A 22,387-nucleotide genomic window follows, 5' to 3' on the forward strand; every position below is an offset into this window, starting at 1 on the left:
TAGAGAGGTAGAAGCAAGGAGGATCGGAAGTTCATAATGTGTTTGAAACTAGCCTGGGCTACATGAGAACTTGCCTAAAAACAACAATAAAAATAACTCACAGGTAAGGAATGTCAGGGGCAAGACACATCCTCAGGTGTCTCCTTGGGCTTCCCCAGCTTCTGGGGTGGGGCTCTACCTTGTCCTATGGCCTCTTCCTCAACATTTCAGGTGTCAGCATAACCTCTGACCTGCCTTCCTTTTATAAGGGCTCTTGTGACGACATGCAACCTTCCACACACTGCCTGTGGGAGTTCTCTGACCAAGAACTTTGAGCCAAGTAGGGAGTTAGCAGGAGGAGCCTCCTCAGGAGTCCAGCTTTTGAAGGGCTCTCACGGTGGGGCTCAGGACAGGCTGCTGCGATGTCACTGGGACATGTTGACAGGCTTGGCCTATAGGGCCCTGGGAGGTCAGATGCCCTCTAGAACCGTTTAACCTGTGTTATCCCTTTGACCCTCATGATAGAGAGGAGGAGTCCTGCTTTTCCACTCTACCCTTCTTATTTTTTCCTAGAACCAAGAGTGGGTGGAGGCAAAACCTTGGGAGAAACCCCTTCCACAGAGCTGGAAACTGTGTCGCTGTGACCTTTCGTCTAATAGACTGGCGTTTTCTTTTTTTCTTTTTCTGGTTTCAACTTGCTCTACTGCCTCCACACTTCCTGTTTCTACGTCTGTCCACCCATGCTGTGACTTGACCTCCTACTGGGATATTCCAAGGCACCCTGTGGAGCCATATCGCACCCTCAGGAATCTGGAGGTCGCAAAGGGCTGCTGGCTCGGTTTGAGGGGACCAGCCTCACTGCCCTGTAGTATGGAGACCCTCGTGTCTGAATGGAAGTGTGAGTGAGGGCGGTGCCTGTGTGACCACCTCCTCTTCTCAGATTCCAAGTTGGGGCTTTTCCCCTGATCATCCATCGTGTCTGTGTGTGCACGCGTGTGGAGGGCAGATGCCAGCCTTGACTGTAGTCCCCAGGAGTCATCCAAACAGGGTCCCTCACTGACATAGAGGTCACCAAGCAGGCTGGCTGGCCAGTGACCCGGACCTCTGCCTGTTCCCACCCCCTCCGTGCTTTACCGCAACCATGCAGTACTATGCCTAGCTTTAAAAACAAACAAGCATGGGTTCTGGGGATCAAACTCAGGTCTCTGTGCTGGCAAGACGAACATATTACCAGCTGATCTGTCTCCCCAGTGCTTGCCACCTTTCCCAGTTTCCTCAGGAATTAGCAGGCCTGTGCCACCACGCCTAACTCTCTGCTTCCAAACCTTGATGTTGTTGGAGACGGGTGTCCTGTGGCATTTAAACATGGCTACTGTTCTCTGCAAGTGTTTCCTCAGTGCCGCCAGGAGGAACCCTCTTGTCCTGTGTTGCTTGGGACTTTTCTGGGGTTTGTGCCCAAAGTGTTCCCTATTCAGAGAAGTCTTCTCCCAGGTAAACTGGGATATGGCTCACTTGTGAAGCACTGGGATGTTTTGGCTGTGGTTCTAGCTGCTGAAGCGGTTATGAACACATTTCTGCCCTTGTTCTTACAGAACCCACAGGGTAGTCAGGAAGCAAAGTGAAGACAGCTACAGAAGTAGGGACACTGGCAGCTAAGACCCGGGTACCTGTTCCGTGTGTTCTGTGTGCTCTCCTCAAATGGACTTCTTTACTTCAAAGAGCCAGGAGAAGTACTAAATGCAAGAAAACCCATGCACTAACGTCGCGTTCACAGGGCATGGGATCCTGGATATGAACCCTGTCGTTGCTGAGCTTTGTAGACAGACTGGAGGAGGTCTGAGTGGCTTCTCAAAAGGCACACAGTGCAGGCCTGGGTATAGGGAATGAGAAGGGGCTGGCCCGGTCATCAAAGGGAGGCCTATGGAGGCAAAGTGAGAAAGTAAGTCTGCCTGGGGACATAGAAGCAAGGCTACCAATGCAGACATTCTCAGTGATGATAGAGATTAAACGAGATCCTGTGGGCAGAAGGGGGAACTCTCTTGGCCTTTGAAAGCCAGGACATTGATCATCCTAATCAGGGCACGGGGTGGGTGGTCACTAGCTTGGTTTCAGGTCTTCAGTCCTTAGAATGCTTGAGTACCAACATGGAGCCCCAAATATGAAGCTGTACCTGGAAAGTTCTGGCAACGTCTTCATGTCCCCGCTACTCCCAGGGTTGGAGATTTTAGTGAAGATGTTTTAATATACGCTTAAGCACGGGGGCTAGGAGAAAAGAGAGGTGCTCAGAAGACAGTAAAGCACACCTCGAGTTTGGGTGCTGCCTTCTAGGACAGAATCACAGCACGCAGGGAAAAAGAGGGATCCACGAAGAGACAAGAATGAAATTCAGCCCAATTTTATTGTAGCCAGTGCTGGACCAGGACTTTTTTTTTTTTTTAACTTTAACCATATTTAAGCACAGCACAATTTTTTAAAAAAGTATTCAGACAAGATCGGGCGCGTTCAGGGTAAGAGCCGGGCGGTGGTGGCGCACGCCTTTAATCCCAGCACTCGGGAGGCAGAGGCAGGTGGATCTCTGGGAGTTCAAGGCCAGCCTGGTCTACAAGAGCTAGTTACGGGACAGGCACCAAAGCTACAGAGAAACCCTGTCTCGAAAAAACCAAAAACAAAAACAAAAACAAAAACAAAAAAAAAGTATTCAGATAACAATTAACTCAGTCCCAAGTGCACAATTTAAGACATGTTCACACTGAGATTCTTTACGAAGTACATCTAGCTTCTTTACAAGAATGGGAATTGCTGATTCAGAGATAGTGCCCAAGATTTAGGTCTAAGGAGGTTGGCTGAGGTGAACATAGTGCCTGTGAGTGTCAGGCTTGGCCTGGCCCTAAGATAACACAGAAGTCACTTAGGCTGTTGTAAAGTACAAGTGACCTCACTCATAAGGATGGGTTTTATGAGTCTAAAAGCAATGCTCACGATTTAGGGAAAACGGTCTTGGATAAGTAAAAACATAAATTCTGGGAGATAAGGCAGCCTGTGCCATCAGACAGCAAAGGATCACCAGGTTGTAAAACGACATTGCTGGCATTCCTGGAAGAGCAGCTGTGCAACTCATTCCGTTGCCTAGGTGACTGTGTGTTTGCCTTTCCTGGCTTCTCTGTGTGCACAAGATTCTTTGTTCTCTACATACCTTCTCAATGCTGGGGTGACAGATGCCCACCAGCTGGGGATCAGAACTCTGGCACTTAGGCTTACGTGGACAGGAACTTACAGACTGAGCCAAATGCCCCACTCCTAGTTAGTGTTTTTGCAACAAGGTCTCACCGAGTAGCCCAGGCTGGCCTTGGATTTAAGATCCTCTTGTCCCTATTGCCTGAATTCGAGCTTATAGGCATGTCCTGGCAGAATTAACCATTCAAAGGCAACAGTGGCTTCTCATACCTCACCACATTGTGTGACTATCACCTCCATCTAGTTTCAGAATATCTCATCACCTCCAAAAGCTCCCCATTTCCCTCCTGTGCCATCCCCCAGTCCCTGGCCACAGCCAACTTGCTTTCCATGTCTATGGACTTACCTATTCTGGGCATTTGGTATCAATCAGGTTCGTTGGAAGCCTTTGTGTCTGGGGGCATTTGGCATAAATCAGACTGCAAGGTCAGAAGCCTTTGTGTCTGGGGGCATTTGGCATCAGTCAGGCTGTAGGGTCAGAAGCCTTTGGTGTCTGGGGGCATTTGGTATCTGTTGGGCTGCAGGGTCAAAAGCCTTCGGTGTCTGGGGGCATTTGGCATCAGTCGGGATGCAGGGCTGGAAGCCTTTGGTGTCTGGGGGCATTTGGCATCAGTTGGGATGCAGGGTTGGAAGCCTTTGTGTCTGGGGGCATTTGGCATCAGTTGGGATGCAGGGTTGGAAGCCTTTGGTGTCTGGACTTAGCAGAATGATTTTGAGGGTCATTACAAGCCATGGCTGGAGCCAGGATCCACTAACAAGAAGCTAGTGACCTAGTGACCTCTTGGCTTTTGACAGTCTCATCTTTAGCTTTAAATTGGGTTAACCTGTGTGGGGACAACCAGTCTGGTTTAATCAACATGGAAGGAACACCTGCTCTGGGCACAAGCCCGGAAGATCTAGGGTTTGTGGGCAGCGCCTGGAATAACTGGTTCTCCTGAGCTGTTCAAGACGAATTCCTTAGAAACAAATCTGCCCGGGTGTGAGGTGTCTCTCCGCGCCCTGATGTTCGCCGGCCATAGTTCAAAATGCTAAAGATCACTGGGCCTGATAATGGATTTTGAGACATTTCTCTTCAGCAGGATCACCAGTTTACTCTCAGGTGAGGGACCCCAGAGCCTTCGGGGCTCTTTGTTCTGAAGCAGGTGGGGAGGTACCAGCCCTGTGAATTTTACATCTCCCACCCCTAACCAGTTCAGACCCCTGATTTGGAAAAAGCAGATAATTTTCAATCAGAAGTGTCCGGTGATAAAATAGTTGAAATCTACACTTGGTGAGGAGTTTTTATATCATGTATGGGTGTCTGGAAATAGTATTTTACTATGCTAAAAAACTTCTTTTATTAAAGTCATGTACTGAGTGTTAGGATGGCAGAGGAAGCAATGGCCTTTACTAGTCAGTTTGGGGATTGTCACCTTGGCTTCTGGGCAACTTGTGCAAACTAAGGCTGTCATTTCTGATGTTCTCCCGGGCTGGGAGGGGCTTTGGTAAGGTATAAAGAACTCTGGAGCCTAGTGGATGAGGTTCAAGCCCCAGCCCCTCACCTTCCTACCTGTGTGACTTCCGATGAGCAGCTTGACCCCCTGAGCCCGTTTGTTCAGGCACAAATCAGGATGATGATAATAACCATAATATTCTGTCTCCCTGACTCATGTAAAAGGTGAACCAGTCTGTTAGGTAACGTGAGAGGGAGGTTTTGCGTGAGAGGTGGAACCCGGGGCCTGAACACACACTGGCAACTACTCTACCACCAAGTCACATCCCAGGCCCCACCCTAGTGTGAATCCGGGGAGGAGGTGGGCACTGGAAGAGATTTGCCCCCTCAAGGTAAATGCCCAGTAGGGCTCAGCTGGCAAAGTGCCTGGGTTCAGATCCCCAGAAAGCACAAAAAAGCCAGGCGTGTCTGTAAGACTGCACCGGGGAGGCAGAGACAGGAAGATCAGGACTCCAGGTTTCCAGCCTCACTGAACATCAGGTTTGCTGACACATAAAAAATAAATGGCAATGTCGGGTGCCATCTGGCGCTGCCTTCTTCCCTCTTGGGCCAAACACAGTATTTTTTAGTGTTAATCCCAAGACAAGGGTCTGAAGGACCTGACGGCGACTGAGGAGTGACCCAGTGACAGGGTGGAAGTGGGCAGCAGGTAGCTCAGTTGTGCGTGGCCCCAGAGCAATGGAGAGGAGTGTGTCTCCATCACTACAGATGTGCTGTGACTGGGCTGGACCGCCTGGATGGAAGGAGAGCCAGGCTCTGTCAGTGAAGGGTTAACGTTGTATTGGGAGGGTCACATCTGTGACAGTACTGTGACATCTCTCATGGGCTAAGGGACAGGCTGGCCTTCTCAAGAGTGCACTCACAGGGGAGTGACCAAGTGGGGGGCTGTGAAAACAAAGTTGTAGATATTACAATAGTGTGTGAACCTCAAACTCAGCTCTTCCCAACAAAATCTTATTTCTTAATTTGAGTTTCTCTTGCTAGGCAGAAATTAAATTATATTTAAATTAATTAATTGAGTTAAATATAATTTAATTATTCTGCCTGGGATGGAGTGGAGGTGATGAAAAGAGCCTGCCTGTAGCAGGTTCCTGGGAGTCCCTCCTAGACACGTCCACCTGTCATTTAAGATACCATCTGCCCCACAGCAGATCTCTGAGCCCCGGATATGAAGAGTCTTGGATTTTAAGTAATGGGTTGGGACAGGACTAGGGCATTCTCAGAATTGGCCCAGACTCCACTTCTCTTTGCTGGTCTGCAGCAGAGGCGGGAGTTGGTTCTGTAACCCTCAGACCATCTACAGTATGCTAACACAGAGCCTGGCTTCAAAGGTGCCAAGAATTTCAGTTAGGGTGGCCACAGCAGGGACATTGTGCAGAGCGTGACTTTCTAGGCCACTGTTTCTCCCCCTTCCTAAAGCTGTAACCATTAATCCAGTTCCTCACGTTGACCCCAATCATAAAATTATTTTCTTTGCCTACTTCATAACTGTGATTTTGTTACTGTTATGAATTGTTGGTATCTGTGTTTTCCGATGGTCTTAGGAGACCCCTGGGAAAGGTCCCTTCGATTCCAGAAGAGGGTTTTTTTGGGGGGGGTTTCAAGACAGGGTTTCTCTGTAGCTTTGGAACCTGTCCTGGAACTAGCTCTTGTAGACCAGGTTGGCCTCGAACTCACAGAGATCCACCTGCCTCTGCCTCTCAAATGCTGGGATTAAAGGCGTGCGCCACCACCACCCAGCACCTAGAAGAGGTTTTGACCCACAGGTTGAGAACTCTTGTTCTGGGCCTTCTAAAAGCAGGACCCTGAGTGTCTAGGCAGCTGGCCTTGTCCCTTCACACACACATGCCACCCGTGAAGCCAGCCTCACTTCTCATCTTTAAAAAGGAACTGTAGAGTTAGGCACAGTGGCATACCTCCATATCTCAGCATTTGGGAGGTGGAGTTAGGTGGCCAGCCAGGGCTACATAGTGAGACCCTGTCTTCAAAACAGAAAACCAAACAAACGAGATCTGAGCCTGTCAGGTTTGTATGTGGATGCCTCTGTCCAAGTTTGGAGCTAGCTAAGGACAGAGGAGTCCTGAGATGGTGAGACAGCCACTCCAGCTCCCCGTGTTTCCCTGGTGAATGCTGGGAAAGAAGAGACTGAACGAATAATTAAAAGATTTTTGTTTTGTTTTTGTTTTTATGTTTTTTGAGACAGGGTTTCTCTGTGGGTTTGGAGCCTGTCCTGGAACTAGCTAGTGTAGACCAGGCTGTTCTCGAACTCACAGAGCTCTGCCTGCCTCTGCCATCACTGCCCGGCTCAATTGAAAATCTTTTTTTTTTTTTAAATTTATTTATTTATTATACACTTTCTAGGATACAGTGCCAGATCTCATTACAGATGGTTGTGAGCCACCATGCGGTTGCTGGGAATTGAACTCAGGACCTTCTGGAAGAGCAGCCAGTGCTCTTAACCTCTGAGCCATCTCTCCAGCCCTCAATTGAAAATCTTAATGACAGCTAAACAGTGGTGGTAGGAAGGGGGACAGCTTGAGTTACTCCACACAGCTCCCAGTAACTATGGCAACCAGATTCTGTCAGGATCTCCTGACTTGACTAGTGTAAGCACTCAACTGCCCAGGGCCACCAAAGAGACTTTACAAGGCTGAATTTTAAGCAAACAGATTTTGTGAAGGACAGGGCACTCCCGCCATAGCTAGCTTTGGTGTGGCGGTCAGAGGACAACTTGCAGGAGTCAGCTTTCTTCCTCCGCCGTGTGGGTGGGTGGCAGAACCATCCCTGGGGCAAGTGCCCTTTCTGCTGAGCCATTTGTTGGCCGTTGCTCTTCTTCTTTTTCTTTTTTTGTAGAATTATAACTGTGTTTATGTGTCTGTTGGATCCAAAAGCAGTAAAGAGACAGTGTTCATCTGCATATTCCAGAAGATTCCGTGAGGGGGTGTGTGTTGTGGGGGTGGTCCAAGGCCTTACTCTCCAGGCCAGGAAGTCCACTCCCTTCCTTCCTTTGAAGAAGGCGAGAACCCCACACCCCCATCCCTAAACCTGAAGGTCAGTTCTTTTAAAATGCAGTATTAAAGCCTGGCATGGTAGTACAGGGCTGTAATCCCAGCCTGGGGGAGCTGAGGAGGTGGCAGGTTATGTGTTCTAGACCAGCCTGGTCAACATAGGAGTCTTGTCTGATCAAAAACCAAGTGCAGGTACCAGGATAGCTCTCTAGCTGTGTGGAGTCAGCTCAGCCATTTTCACAGCTATGCTATTGCCCTTTCTTGCCCTTCAGCACTGCAGCCCCATGCCCCAGCTCCGGCCAGGGGCAATTTTAGAATTTCTGAACCACCGTCTTGTAATTTTTACAAGTCTTAATTTTCGTGGTAATCTGTGAAGCGGTTGGGGCTGGCTGTCCTCTGAACAGGAAAGGGCAGCGCGTCCTTCACACCTGTCCTCCCGGCACAGGCAGTGCCAGTCACTGCGGAGCGGTCAGGGGTCTCTGCAGGCCGAGTCAGTGCTCTCTCGAAGCAGATGGGGTGGGGGTGGGGCATCTTCCAGATGATCAGCTGATTTTGGGTCTGCCTGTGGTTTTGCCTCTCTCTGCATTTCTTTTCCTGTCAGAGGAAACCCACAGTGCACCTCAAACTGCTTTGGGCCCCTTCTTATTCTTTTGGTCTTTATTTTTAGCTCTGAATGGTTTTCACAGCACGCTACTGTGATCTTCTGAAACCCCCTTCCTGCCCTCCTTGGGAACTTGGTTCCTCCTTCTCCCGGACACCTGCACCTGGGGTTCCTGGTTTGCTGCGCATACAGACTTCATCTTGAATCATGTAGCTCACTCACTGAAGTTCTTCCATAGCTATGCTCTTAAGACATCAACAGAGGCCGGGCAGTGGTGGCTCACACCTTTAATACCAGCACTTGGGAGGCAGAGGCAGGCAGATCTCTGTGAATTCAAGGAGGCAAGCCTGGTTTTCAGGACATGCTCCAAAGCTACAGAGAAACCATGTCTCAAAAAATCAAACAAAACAAAAAGAAAGATAGACAGAAAGAAAGACAGACAGACACCGATGGAACTGGAGTTAATCTAATTCCATATGTAAGTAGTACCACTGAGCATATAACCAGTGTTTAAGTTACCGATGGGCCGTCTCACATTAGTTTTGTGTAGTAAGTTTTTAAAATCTAGGCTGTACTTCACATCGACATCTGACTTCATATTGTCTGTTTGTTTTGTTTTTCAAGACAGGGTTTCTCTTTATAGCCCTGGTTGTTCTGGAACTCGCCCTGTAGACCAGGCTGGCCTGGAACTCAGATCTGCCTGCCTTTGCCTCCTGAGTGCCGGGGTTAAAGGTGTGTACCACCACTTCCTGGCAGAGGTTAATTTTTAAATACATATGTATTTATTTATTGGGATGGGCGTACATTGGTTAATTAATTAGGGTGGGCATACTCTATCATCGGTGGCGGACGCACACGCTGTGACACATCTGTGGAGGGAGCCAGAGAGCCCAGTTTGCAGGAGCTGGGTTCCTCTATTCACCATGTGGATCTTGGGGACCGAACTCGGATAATCACGCTCAGTGTGAAGCACCCTTACCCCTGAGCCACCTGACTGTCTGACCACCTTACCCCCTGAACCACCCCACCTCCAACCCCTTGCTTCTTTCCGCACTTTGAAATGTCCTCCTAAACTTGCAGAGACTCCTCTCCTTGGGCCAGCAGGGCTTCTTTAAAAATGGACTCTGGCCTTCTTCCTGCATCTCTTTGCTTCCCACGTGTTTTGGAACAGGAGTTCGTTTCTGTGGATAGAGGTGGCAGGGCTGGCCAGCTCCGATGCCGTGGTACACTGTCCTCGGGCCTGGCTGCCCGTGTCTCCTGTCTGGGAAACAGCCACACAAAGCGGGGCCCTGTGTCCCCCCCGCAGCTGCCCCGTGACTGCCGAGCATCAGCAGGCCAGGGCACAGCCTGGATCTTGCAGTATAATTCTGGGCGGGTAGCAGTCCGGGCAGGCAACAGTTCTGCCAAGGGCAGAAAACCCTCTCCCTCACTGAAGTCACCATGTCCCTAGCTACCCTAGGGCTCCACTTTCTAAGTGGGAAGTAATGTGATGGAGGTTCACTTTTGGGCTGTTTTGAGACAGGATCTTGCTGTGTAGCCCAGGTTGGCCTCAAAATTGATTTATAGCCAATGGTGACCTTAAACTCTGATCCTCCTGCTTGTCTCTCTAACTCTCAAGTACTGAGATTACAGGTGAGCCCAAGGCCTCATGCATGCCAGGCAAGCCCTTTCCCAACAGAGCCACACCCCCAATTATTTAAGATAAAACAATGATGTGTTTGTGTGTTTTCCTGCATATATGTGTATGCTTCACATGTGTGCTGTACCTGCAGAGGCCAGGAAAAGACTCTGGATCCTCTGGAGCTGGAGTTCCAGGTAGCTGTGAGTCTCGTGTGGCCTCGGTCCTCTGAAAGAGCAGTTAGTTTCTCCTTTACACGAAGGCGCTAGGACTCGACCCATGGCTTAGTGGCTTGAAGAGCACACATTGGTCTCTCAGAGGACCTGAGTTAGGGTCCCAGCATCCATGGCAAGTGGCTCAAAGCTGTCTGTCACTCCAGCCCCAGAGCCTCTGATGGCCTCTTCTGGCACTGTGTTCATGCATGCACAGAAACACACACAATTAAAAATATTTCTAAAAAGGAGGCAGATTCACTGGGCACCTTGTTACATAGCTCAGGCTGTCCTTGGACTTCCCTCTTCTTCCCCAGTGCTGAGATTACAGCGTGGGCCACCATACCCTGCACACATTCACCTGGAAAACAAACAGAACAAAAGAACATAAATAGTCCAATCTCGGTTGAGATTTTATAAAGTGAAAAAACCCACATAACAAAAGAGAACATGGCCAGCCTCTCAAAGCGCCCCTCCTGTACCCTTCTAGTTTTCTGTCCCCTGGTATCGGTTGTCATGTGTCTTGGGGCACCAGGTTTTACTTGCGCCTTCTCATGGTTGGCATTTAAAAGCTGCCATCATTTCTAACACTGAAGTCAATTAGCGAAAAACCGCATTGTTAAATAGAAGAAATGCTAGTTTGGAGCGTGTAAGCTGAAGGGGAGGCTCCTCAGATCAGAGGCAGCTTGTTAAGGGTTTGGTCTTTCTGGGTAATAACTTACTTTCTGTCTGTACTTGGAAGTTCCTTATGAAGGTGATAGTTTCGTTGGTTGTTCAGTTTGTGTTGTGGGGGATGGGATGGGCAGTGGGCGTGTGAGCATCTTCTTTCTCCTTGCCCCCTTTGGTGTTGTTTCTGAGATAGAGTCTTAAGAGACCCAGGCTGATCTCCAGCACTTGTTAGATAGCGAAGGATGATCTTGAAGGTCTGTTTCCACCTCCCTAGTATTGGGCTTTCAGGCATGTGCCCCCCAGGTCAGCTAAATTTCTTATGGTGTCTTCTGTTTTTGCTTTAGGTAAAATGTCGGCTCCAGGACCTTACCAGGCGACCGCAGGCCCTTCTGCAATGCCCACCGCACCCCCATCCTATGAAGAGACAGTGGGTGTCAACAGTTACTACCCAACACCTCCAGCACCTATGCCGGGGCCAGCCACAGGACTCATTACAGGCCCAGACGGGAAGGGCATGAATCCACCTTCTTACTACACCCAGCCTTTGCCCGTTCCCAATGCCAATGCAAGTATGTATGTCACCCAGGTCCTTAGTCACCAAACCTGTCGACCCTGAGGTAGAGGACAACAGCAAGGTGCCAAAGTGTCAAAGCCAAGTGACAAGAACTGTGACGTCCACCCCACCCTGGGTTTCTCATAGGATATTTCAGACGTCCCATTATTGAGACCTGTGATTTCCCTATTTAGTGTCTGACAAGATGACTCAGTGGGTAAAGATGCTTGCTGCTATGTCTGAGTTTTCTCCCCAAAGTTATCCTTTGATCTCTACATCCATGCACATGTGTGTACGTACACATGCACAGACATTAATAATAACTGTAATCAAAACAAATAACAACCAAAACCAACAAAATACATAGGAGCCTCCACATGCCTGCTGGGCTCATAGCATTTGCCACTGCCTCTTGCCCGAGAGAGCTTGGGAATGGGAGTGTTTGAGTTCAGAGCCAGGGGTGAATAGAGAACTCCTGTCCTGAGGCCAGCTGGTGTGGGCACAGTGCTGAGTGAGCAAAGGGAGGCCAAGCTGCTGCCCCTCTGTGGGGGCAGGGTCTCGCCTGGACCCTTGGAGGACTTCTGCAGAGTCCTTGATGGCCAGGTGTGTGCACCTACTCAGCATTGTAAGCTGATGAGAAGCATCTGAGAGAGCAAGCCTGTGACTCAGGCCAGCAGAGCTGGTCCCCTGCCCTTCTGCTTTAGTTTTGTTTGTGTGTGTTACCTGTGGAGGCCAGAGGTCAGCCGTAGGAGCTAGCCACCTTATTCCATTCTGTAAAAGTAAGTGTGTGTGTGTGTGTGTGTGTGTGTGTGTGCGCACGCGCAAGTGTTAGCATGGACGGATGGATTGGTGGATGTGTACCATGTTGCATGACTGACACACAAGGGGGCCAGAAAGAGTCTTTGGGTCACCTGGGAATGAATTTGCAGGTGGTTGTGAGCCACCATGTGGGTGTGGGATTAGAACCTGAGCCTTGGAAGAGCAACTAATGCTTTTAATGGCTGAGCCATCTCTCCAGTTCCCTTACTCACCTTTCTAATGGCTCAGTTTCCTCATCAGCATGTCCCTGAGTTTATGAGTCATTCTGTTAAAATTAACTTCCCAGGTCAAGCCAGAGTCATAACCTGATAAAAAAGAAATTGGTCATTGTGTCCACTTCTGACTTCTTGGGTTGGAGAGGGAACTCACAGGGTATTACTATGTAGCCCTGGTTGGTCTGGAACCAGGCTAGTCTTGGGCTCCTGGTTTTATTACCTCTAATTCCTGAGTGCCAGGAATGCAGCTGTGCGTCATGCCCAATCTATGAAATCCTTGGGGTTGCACATACTAGACAGTCAGCCAGTTGCCCGTGTCAACAGCCCTCTACTTTAGTCTCTTAGACCAAGTGATCAAGAAATAACTTATTCTTGAACCAAAACAAAAATTACTTAATCCAAATTTCTGTATAGCTAAGTAAGGTATACTTCTTGCTTTCTGGAAGCAGGGTCTTGGTAATAGCAAGTTAATTCTCAGTAGTCCCTAGTCCCCCAATTCCAGGTTGTATAAATGGCCTTCCAAGGACCTAGCAGTGGAGGGGGTCACTGACAGGCACACAGCTGAAGCAGCTTAAGGATCTCTGTCACTAGTGATCATGTCCTGACTGCTCTGGGATAATGCTTTTGCACACTGCAAAGATTTGTTGCTTATATTGGTTTAATTAAATGCTGATTGGCCAGTAGCCAGGCAGGAAGTATAGACAGACCAACCAGACTAGGAGAATTCTGGGAAGAGGAAAGGCAGAGAGTCGGTCACCAGCCAGACACAGGAAGAGATAAGAATGCCTTATTGAGAAAAGGTACCAAGCCACATGACTAAACATAGATAAGAATTATGGGTTAATTTAAGTTGTAAGAGCTAGTTAGTAATAAACCTGAGCAATAGGGCAGCCAGTTTATAACTAATATAAGCCTCTTTGTGTTTCTTTGGGACTGAGTGAATATGGGACCAGGCAGGACAGAAACTTCTGTGTACACCTGAACTCCATGAATGTCTTGTTTCGTGGCTTATGGCTCTCATAGCAGTGTTTGAGCTGTGTGTCAGCTCAGTTTCCTGGCTGTGGGTTTGTGCTTCCCAATTGGTAAACATTTTATACCGTTATCCTCAGGAGTCGTGTGCGTGTGTGTGTGTGTGTGTGTGTGTATGAGAAAGAGAGAGAGAGAGACAGAGAGAGAGAGAGACAGATATGTTGGCAGTGATCGTACATTAAGTGCTACCAGAGACTATAGACAATGCATGCCTCCCAGAATCCTAATAGCATTTTTTCCTTCCATTTAAATATGCAGAGAATATTTAATTTTCTCCAGCTATGCAGAGAAGGAATTCACGAGCCCTCAAATTTACCTTGTACTGTACTGAAGGCAGTCACCACCTTCAGAACATGCCCACCTCACTCTTCCTCCTCTTACCTTCGGGCAGCCACTCTTGGCTGTAGAGAATCAGGCCTAAACCCCAGCATGCCCTGCTTCTCTAATACCTTCTGCAAACCACCTCAGTAGAACCATCTGCAGAGCTGAAGAAGCAGTTTGGGGACCTTACTGCTCATGCTTGGTCCAAACTCTAGGCCCAGAGCCTGGGAACTGTGTCTTCAATAAGGACCCCACAGGACAGGTAGTCTAGGAGAGCGAGGACATGCCAGCAGGACACAAAGCCTTCATCTCTTTTCTGTAGACTTTTAAAACCCCTCAGGAAACTCTGGAAATCTGTCACTGTTTCTACGTCTGCTTTATCACTTTTACTTTCTTTTCTGCATATGTGTGTTTTAAAACATGCACGATACTTAGGAGGCACAGGCAGGAGGATTGCCACAAATTCAGGTTCAGCCTGGTCTATGTAGTAAGTTCCAGGACTACATCGAGAGACTATTTCATCCCATCCCTTCCTAAAAGTGTGTACACACAGATACAGCACAGCATAAAATCTGTCATCTGGCTGCATGGTCTAGTGGTACATTCTTGAACGTCCAGAACTGAGGAGGCTGCTGAGACAGGAGGATCACAGTTTTAAAGGCAGTGTGGGCTACATGGTGAGATCTTATGACCACAAAAGATAGTTTTTTAAAAATCGACCACTTTAATTGTTCCATTTAAAAAATAGTTGTATTTATTCTTAGAACATTTCATGCATACATATGTATATATGTTCATGCACACATATACATATATATACATACATATATATTTATTTGTAGTCTTGATCACACCCATATCCATTTCCCTTTCACATCCCTCTGCCCTCCGCTAGCTGTCCCCTTCCCAACTTTAAGTTCTTCCTACCTCTTTAAACATTTGAAAGCATGGCTCAGTAGTGTTATGCAGATATGTTGTCCACTGTTAGTGTCTGGATGTTCCCTCTTCCAGCCCCCCCACCCCAGACAATGACTGAAATGGGTTTCTGTATCCATCTGGAGTCTCCCAGTGTTTGTCGTTTTGTGACTGGCTTATTTCACTCAGCACAGTGTCTGTCAGAATCTGCTTCCCTTGTAGGCTGAGCTGTGGTTGACCAGGCAACTACAGTGCATTTATCCTTTCGTCCTTGGGAACCACCTTTATGAGCTTAGGTTCTGGGGTGCTCGCTGCAACCCCAGTTCTCATGTGCTGACGTAAGCAAGCGTTCTTCTGCTTGTTCACTGAATAGCGTTATCTTCCTCCATCAGTTGCCGTGCAGACGGTGTATGTGCAGCAGCCCGTCTCCTTTTTCGACCGCCCTGTCCAGATGTGCTGTCCATCCTGCAGCAAGATGATCGTGACCCAGCTGTCCTACAATGCCGGCGCCCTCACCTGGCTGTCCTGTGGCAGTCTGTGTCTGCTGGGGTGAGTGTGCCCACTTTGTGGAGATTCTTTTCAGACTGGCAGGGGCTGTCCTGTGCATTGGCGGAGTGTGTGTGTTTGTGTGAGTAGAAAGGCCAAGGTTAGCGGTTTGTCTGTCTATTGAGACAAGCTCTCACTACTCTACAATCCCAACCCCAGGATTATAAGCCTGGTCCTCACTACCTCACAGATAATTTTTAAAATGACTTCCCTTTTTATCCTTTCTTGTGTGTGTGTGTGTGTGTGTGCGCGTGCACGTGCGCGTGTGTGTGTGTGTTCATGGACGTATACTATGGTATACCTGTCGAGGTCAGAGGACAACTTTCCGTGGCCATTTCTTTACTTTCACCACATGGTTCAGGGGAACTGAACTCAGGTCCTCGTGCTTGCAAGGCAAGTTCCCCGCTGGCTGAGTTACCCCCAGATACCTGTAGGAATTTTCCTCCTTCTGTTTTTAGGGTACTCAGCTGCTAGGCTAGTTCCCTGTCTCTGCACGCTCAGCCTGTTTTAGGATGTGTAAAGCTGAGTGCGGTGGCATATGCTGTAACTCCAGCACCAACAGGAGGAGGTGAAGGTAGGTTGTCTCAATAACACAAAACAGGGCTGTCCAGGTGGCTCAGCAGGTAAGGGTGCTTACCACTAAGCCTCACCATCTGGGTTTGATCCCCAGAGCCTACATAGAGAGACCTGACTCCCAAAAGTTGTCCCCCGACTTCCACTTTTGCGCCGTGAACAGGTATTCACATATACACAATGAATGAATGAATGAATGAATGAATGAATGAATGAATGAATGAATTAAAAATGAAAGCCTGGAGCAGCACAGGTGGGCTCAGCTTTCTAGAAGTTCACAGCACCTCCTCCCCACAGGGCAGAGTTCCCCTGCCCCTGGGAACTCTGCTCAAACACTCATGGAAATCACTGGATGTGTGCATGTAGAGACCTGCTGAACAGCTGTTCACATCTGCAGAGGGCGAGGCCCTTGGGCTTCTTTTCCTTCTAGAATTTCATGACCTAAAAAATAATTTTTGCATGACCCCGAGAAAAGCTCCAAACATTTCATGCACTAACACACTTTATAGGCCTCTCATCAGCCATGCCTCTCCCTTACAACCTCTGGGATTTCCCATTGCTAGAGCAGGGAATTACATAAATATTTACGTCTGCACTAAAAGCCATGCGAGTCTGTGCTCTGGGGGAGAAATCTGAGCAAAAGCAAATACACGGTTTTCCTAAAGCAGGTAATAGCAGGAACCTCACCCTTTCTGGCCTGTGCGTCACTTTCGCCTGGAAGAGCAGGGACCTCAGCTGCTCGGTGACTGACGCACATCTCACTTTCTGCTTGTGACTCTGGGTGGAGAGAGCCCTCAGCCTCTATTCTCTGTGGAAGGAGTGGGCCATGCAGGCCTGTCCGCCCATCCTTCTCTGACCTGCCTATCTAGCTCCACTGTGGGCTCTCACTTCCACCCTCTGGGCAGAAAAGGCTTAAGCGACCAGATCCGCCATCCCTGAGCTCAGGTGTGACACAGGCAGATCACCAGCTCAGGGCCTGCCTGAGTGAGGGAACCAGACTCTGTCCACAAAGTAGAAAGAAAGATGTGTGTACTGTACACCTGCACTCCCAGCATGCCTGAGCAGGAGAATCCGCAGTTTAAGGCCAGCCTCTGCCACACAGGGAATTTGAGGCTAACCTGGCCTACATGAGACCCTGTTTCCAAACAACAGTAAAATAAAGACGGGATACTGCAGAGTACAGGAGTGAAAAGCTCGCCTAGCGCATTTGAGGCCTGGTTTCCATCCCCAGTACCACACGTTGCCGCTGGGCCCAGCAGTGCACATCTGCCATCCTAACCGCGGAAGACAGGTAGGCAGGTAGGCGGAGATGAGTTCAAGGCCAGGTTAGGCTATCTAAAAAGACGCTTAAAAAACAAAGCAGCCCTCTGTGGTAGTGCAGGAAGGCAGATTAGAGTTTGAGGCCAGCCTCATCTACATAGGGAGTTCATGTCAGCCAGTGAGATCCTGTCTCAAAAAGGAAAGGAAGGAGGGTACTTTGGCTGCTTTGAGACTTTTGTATTAAAACTCTTACCTTTGAAACTGGTAGGGACAGCACAAGGTCATCCTCGGCTGAGCCTGAAGTCAAGGCTGACTTTCTGCCTTTTATCTCCCAACTTTTAATAACTTTGAGAGTTAGTCTCACCGTGATCCCTGGAGGCAGACGACTTCCCTTTCTGTGTCTCCTGGGTGTGTGGTGTGGCTGAGGTCAGTGTGTCTGGGGGCACAGGGGACGTCACAGGTGAGAAGAATGAGCAGTCAGCAGCAGGCCGTGTTTCCACCCTGAGTCCGAGACTGTAGGAAATCCCATCCATGTGCAGAAAATGGATCTTGGGAGGGGTCATCTGGGGAAGGGGATCTCCTGGTTACTGGGCCCCAGAAGACTACTTTGCCCCCAGGCTAAACCCAGCCCACTCCTGTGTAAGTTTGCCTGGATGCTGCCAGCCTCATTTGTTGGCTCTCCATGTTCATGCTACCAGACAAAACGCAGGCCACGAGCCATCTAACGTCTAACATGTGGACTGTGGCCCTTTACAAAGCAGCTTGCCACCCTAATCTGAGATGATGATGATGACCTTCTCTTCCTTCCCCTCCTTTGTGAGTCTAATAGCTCAGGCTGGCCTTGAAGTCACACTGTACCCAAGGATGACCTTGAACTCCTGATCTGCCTCTACTGGTCTAGTGCTGGGATTACATCCCTATACCATGTTTGGTTTTATGTGGTGCTCAGGATGGAACCCGGGGCTTTGTGCATGGTGGGCCAGCCATCTAGCAGGGAACTACAGCCCCAGAATGCTCCTCCTAACTTTTTTTTTAAGTGCTGGTGCTAAAGCCCAGCCCTCCCATATTCTGGGCAAGTGCTCTACTACTGAGCTACATCCTGAGTGCTGAGTTGCTTTGTGAGTCTCACTGTGTAGCCAGGCTGACTCCTGCCTCTGTCTTTCTGGCGATTGGATGACAGGTGTGTAGCACCATGCTTGGCTGTGCCACATGTCATAGCTTTTTGAGAGGATAGTATCTTTGGGTTTAGAGGCCCACCTCGAGTTTCCAGGGTGGTCCTGTATCAAGATATTTAATTACTTTTGCAGAGACCCTCCCCCTTCCTTTTGGAGTCAGGGTCTCATATATCCAAGGCTGGCCTTCAACTCACCAGGGAGTCAGCAATGACCTTGAACTTCTGCTTCTCCTGCCTCCATCTCCTGAGTGCCGGGGTTATAGGCTTGCACACCTGATATTGGGGATCAGATGCTGGGCTTTGTGCCTCCAGGGACAGATTCTACCAGCTCAGGTCTTCACTCCACACCGGCTCACCACAGACCCTTCAGGAGGCTCCAGCATGGGGGTATGAACCCATCCATGTTTTTGGTGTTGGTGGCATGCTCCTTATGTGTGTCTGTCCTCCCAGGTGCGTCGCCGGCTGCTGCTTCATCCCGTTCTGCGTAGATGCCCTGCAAGATGTGGACCATTACTGCCCCAACTGCAAAGCGCTCCTGGGCACGTACAAGCGCTTGTAGGACTTGGCCAGCCAGCCATAGGGGAGATGCTAGATACATGTAACCGGAAGTCACTTGACCCTTGCCCAGCCCACCCAGAAGAGACACCTTCCTTGATTTCATCTCTTCATGGGCTCCAGCGTCGTGTCCTTTGGTGGGTGGGAATGGTCAAAAAAGTGACAAACCTCCAAACCCCAGAAATTGCTGCTTGGAGTCATGCCCTGCACATGCAAAGACATGGACCTTGATGTTTCAAGGGCTTATCGCCTGCCCAAGTTACCCCACTAACTGTGATTGTTACCCCGTTTACCTCTCCACTGATTTGCCATTCGCTGGCTCCTCTTCCTCCTCGGTGGACCTTCCTGGTGGCGGTCTTAAACCTGGAAGCCAGTTTGCCTTATTTTTCACTGTCTGGCTTGATCTTTTCTGTCTCTCCCCATCCCTGATGGCAGAGACCTTGCCTTAAAGACTTTGTGGTTCTGTAATTGCAGGCTCTCTGGCCCTCAGAATCACTTTAACTTCCTAGGTTTGGTTTTGTTTGCTGAGTGCACAGAAGGGCTGCCGACACCCACCAGACACATATGGAGAAGGCCACAGTCAGGCTGGGTTTAATCGCATCCCTCCTGCCTCAGCCCCACTCATGGGTGCAGACTTCTTCCTCGTGGTTTCTACGAGTTTTTGTTTTTAAAACACGTGGGAGTTCTTGGCAGGGAGACCTTTCTAAAATAACTTTTGTGATCATAATACACCCTTCATTTTTCCATTTGCTGGTGTGTTTTTGGTTGGTTTTGTTTTCGTTTTTGATGTACAGTCTAACTTTGTTGCTCAACCCAGCTTTGACCTCCTAGGTTCAAGTGATTCTTCAGTCTGTGCTTCTGAGATAACCCAGAGCTCTAGATACACGCCACTGCACCTACTGCGTTGTTTTCTGTTTCAACAGATAGGTGATTTCATCTACTACCTACCTGGACTTGGTGTGGTTTTGAAAAGCTTGTCTATGTAGGGCCTCTCTGGGGATGAGGGTGTCCCTGTTTGAGGCCATGCTACAGTGCTGAGAGCTTGAACTCCTGCAACCTGAAGCTTGATTTTAGTTTCTCGAGATGAGCTTGCTGTGTGGCACCAGCATGGCCTTCAGTATCAGCGGACCAGACAGGAGGACACCAAAGACAAGTCAGGGCTCCTTCTAGGGTGACCATTCTGTCTGGCACAGCCCAGCCAGTGTCCATCCTAAACCCACACAGGAGCCGCTGCAAACAGTAGTGCGTGAAGTCAGCCCGGCCCTGAACTGCATGTTGGTTCCTAACCATTGTCTGAGCTGTTCATGCGGTGATCCAGAAACACTGGCCATCATTTTTGCAATGAATTTTGGGTACCATATATAACTTTGGTGTTGTCTACTTTTAAACAAATAAAATGTTGGTCACTCGGTGAACGATTCAGTTCACCTACTCTGAAGAAGGGCCTTGTGTTGTGTTTCCAGGCATTGCCCAAAGAATCTCGAGTTGCTCTGTTACTCTAGAAAATCCTTCATGACCCACACCTCAGGCTTGCTGAATATTCAGCCACAACAAGATGACCGTTGCTAATGAGTGGCATTTGAAGGTTTGGCTGTGGGGAGCCCACAGGCGTCATCGATGGCAACAAGCCACGGCTTTCAAGTTTTAATAAAATGCCAAGGAGAAAGCTGTCCTCATTCATTTTCTGAACAAAACCCTCCTTGTTCGTTGACCGGGGAGGCTGTGGGATGCTGGGAGAGGGGGTACCAAGTGAGGAGTGCGGGTGCCAACCCTTCCTTTCTTCCACCTGTGGTGACAGCTTCAAGTTGGAAGGTGTGAGGGGAATTGGGTTATTTAGTTGTGGCTTACATTGCCATCGAAACCCTATTTGTGTTCTTGTGAAATCATTGCTCATGGGATCTCAGTTGAGTGGTTTTCTTCTATTTGGTCAAGCTCAGTGCTGCGCAGTTCGCAGTTTGGCTGTCACTGTGATGTGTGACTGATCGCAGGCTGGTACTAATTACACATGCAGTCTTCCAAACAAGGGCCCTGTGTCAAGGCCTATGAAATACATACTATACGGAGCTTAATGCCAGTCTAGGCTAGCTGGTCCCTGAGATCCAGAGGTCCACATAGGTAGCCTCTGCTTCTTGGCTGACAGTCTCCATACATCCTAGGCTTCCTCTTGCCACAATCAGGATGGAGTCTGGACAAAGACAAGAAAAAGGACAGGATGTGACTGCTCCTAGGTGTGGTGGAGGCGGAGGTTATAGCTGTGTGGAAGAGCATAGCCAGAGGCAGGGACATTTGGGAGGGTCCAGAGTGCACCTGACCCTGAGCCACCTGAGGAGTGGGGGAGGGGAAGGGAGCGAGCAGGTCCAAGTGCGGTAGCCAGGAGGCTTAAAGAGTAGATGAGAGAGACTAGGTAACCAAAATGTCTAGGCTATATAGGGAAGGACAGCCCAGCCCCTGGGCTGGAGACTTCAGGGCAGAGAGTGGATTATACCAGCCACACCCTGGAACAGCTGGGGGATTCTGGGAAGCTGGGATATGTCCAGTAGGCACCTCAGCCTTGTGTGTGAGACCTAACAGGACCTGTGTGGAGATTCTGCACAGACTCCCAAGAAGAGGCTTTGAACTTGGTTGTCCTCAGTGTTCACTGCCTTGGCTGCATATATGGAGAGGTAGGTATTTCCTGGTCAGTCTATTGGTGGAGAAGAGAGACCACAGCCAGGAGGTCGAGGCAGGAAGCCTTGCTGACTGTGGCTTCTAGACATTTTCTGTTCTTAGACCACTGCCTTTGGCGTGCACAGCTGTGTGGGTGTGAAAGCCTCTTTCTGAGGGTGCCGTGCTGTGACATCGCTGTTTCCTTGTTCTCTCCTGCCTATCCTCCCTTACTACTGGGGATGGAACTCAGGGCCTCACCCACCCTAGGTAAGGGCTTTGTACAGTTCTAAGCCAGACTGCTGAAGTCCCTGGGAGCTCAGCCGTACTGTGCAGAAGGCCCCCCTAGCTGGGTGGGTTGACTACCCCTGATGTTCCAGCCACTCCCTACCTCCTGTTGTTTGCCTGTAGCCTTGGGGGGTTCTGGAGACCCAGAAAGACTAGGAGTGTCTCCGCACGCCATGTTCCTATGGGAAAACCTCCCTGTGGTAATGACTTCTTGTTGCTCCCTTATGGGGAGGAGCACCCACACCCTTGTAAGAGGCCCCCACCTGTGTCATAAGGAATCTAGTAAACTCATGTTGGAGTCCCGCCTTGATTTGTCATTTTGATCTTGGGAGAGGAGGTAGACCATGCTCATGTCCTCACTGAAAGGATTTCATTAACATGGTGACATCTCAGGCCCTTGATTTGACCATTTATTAGTTTTTCTGTTTTGTTTTGCTTTTGAACTGGATTGTGGTACAAAATTCAGGATGACAGGGAGCTCTGGGAGGAGCTTTTCACCTTACCCCCTCACATAACCCCAGTGCTGGGACCTTACCCCTCCCATAACCCCACTACTGGGACCTTACCCCTCCCATAACCCCAGTGCTGGGACCTTACCCCTCCCATAACCCCACTACTGGGACCTTACCCCTCCCATAACCCCACTACTGGGGCCTTACCCCTCCCATAACCCCAGTGCTGGG

At 49.3% G+C, this 22,387-nt stretch overlaps 1 protein-coding gene across 2 annotated transcripts in view; it reads left to right on the forward strand.

Annotated features, from left to right (window-relative positions):
• Window positions 1-20,458, forward strand: part of Litaf (lipopolysaccharide induced TNF factor) — a 44,526-nt gene extending 24,068 nt beyond the window's left edge. For both annotated transcript variants that reach the window (XM_057774939.1, XM_057774940.1), the window contains exons 2-4: window positions 11,158-11,382; window positions 15,058-15,214; window positions 18,669-20,458. In XM_057774939.1, the coding sequence (XP_057630922.1) occupies window positions 11,163-11,382; window positions 15,058-15,214; window positions 18,669-18,777 (486 nt within the window). In that variant the 5' untranslated portion in view covers window positions 11,158-11,162 and the 3' untranslated portion in view covers window positions 18,778-20,458. The remainder of the gene's footprint in view (window positions 1-11,157; window positions 11,383-15,057; window positions 15,215-18,668) is intronic.
• Window positions 20,459-22,387: the final 1,929 nt, after the last annotated feature.

The sequence above is a fragment of the Chionomys nivalis genome, chromosome 7, assembly GCF_950005125.1.
Source record: "Chionomys nivalis chromosome 7, mChiNiv1.1, whole genome shotgun sequence".
NCBI classification, from domain to species: Eukaryota; Metazoa; Chordata; class Mammalia; order Rodentia; family Cricetidae; genus Chionomys; species Chionomys nivalis.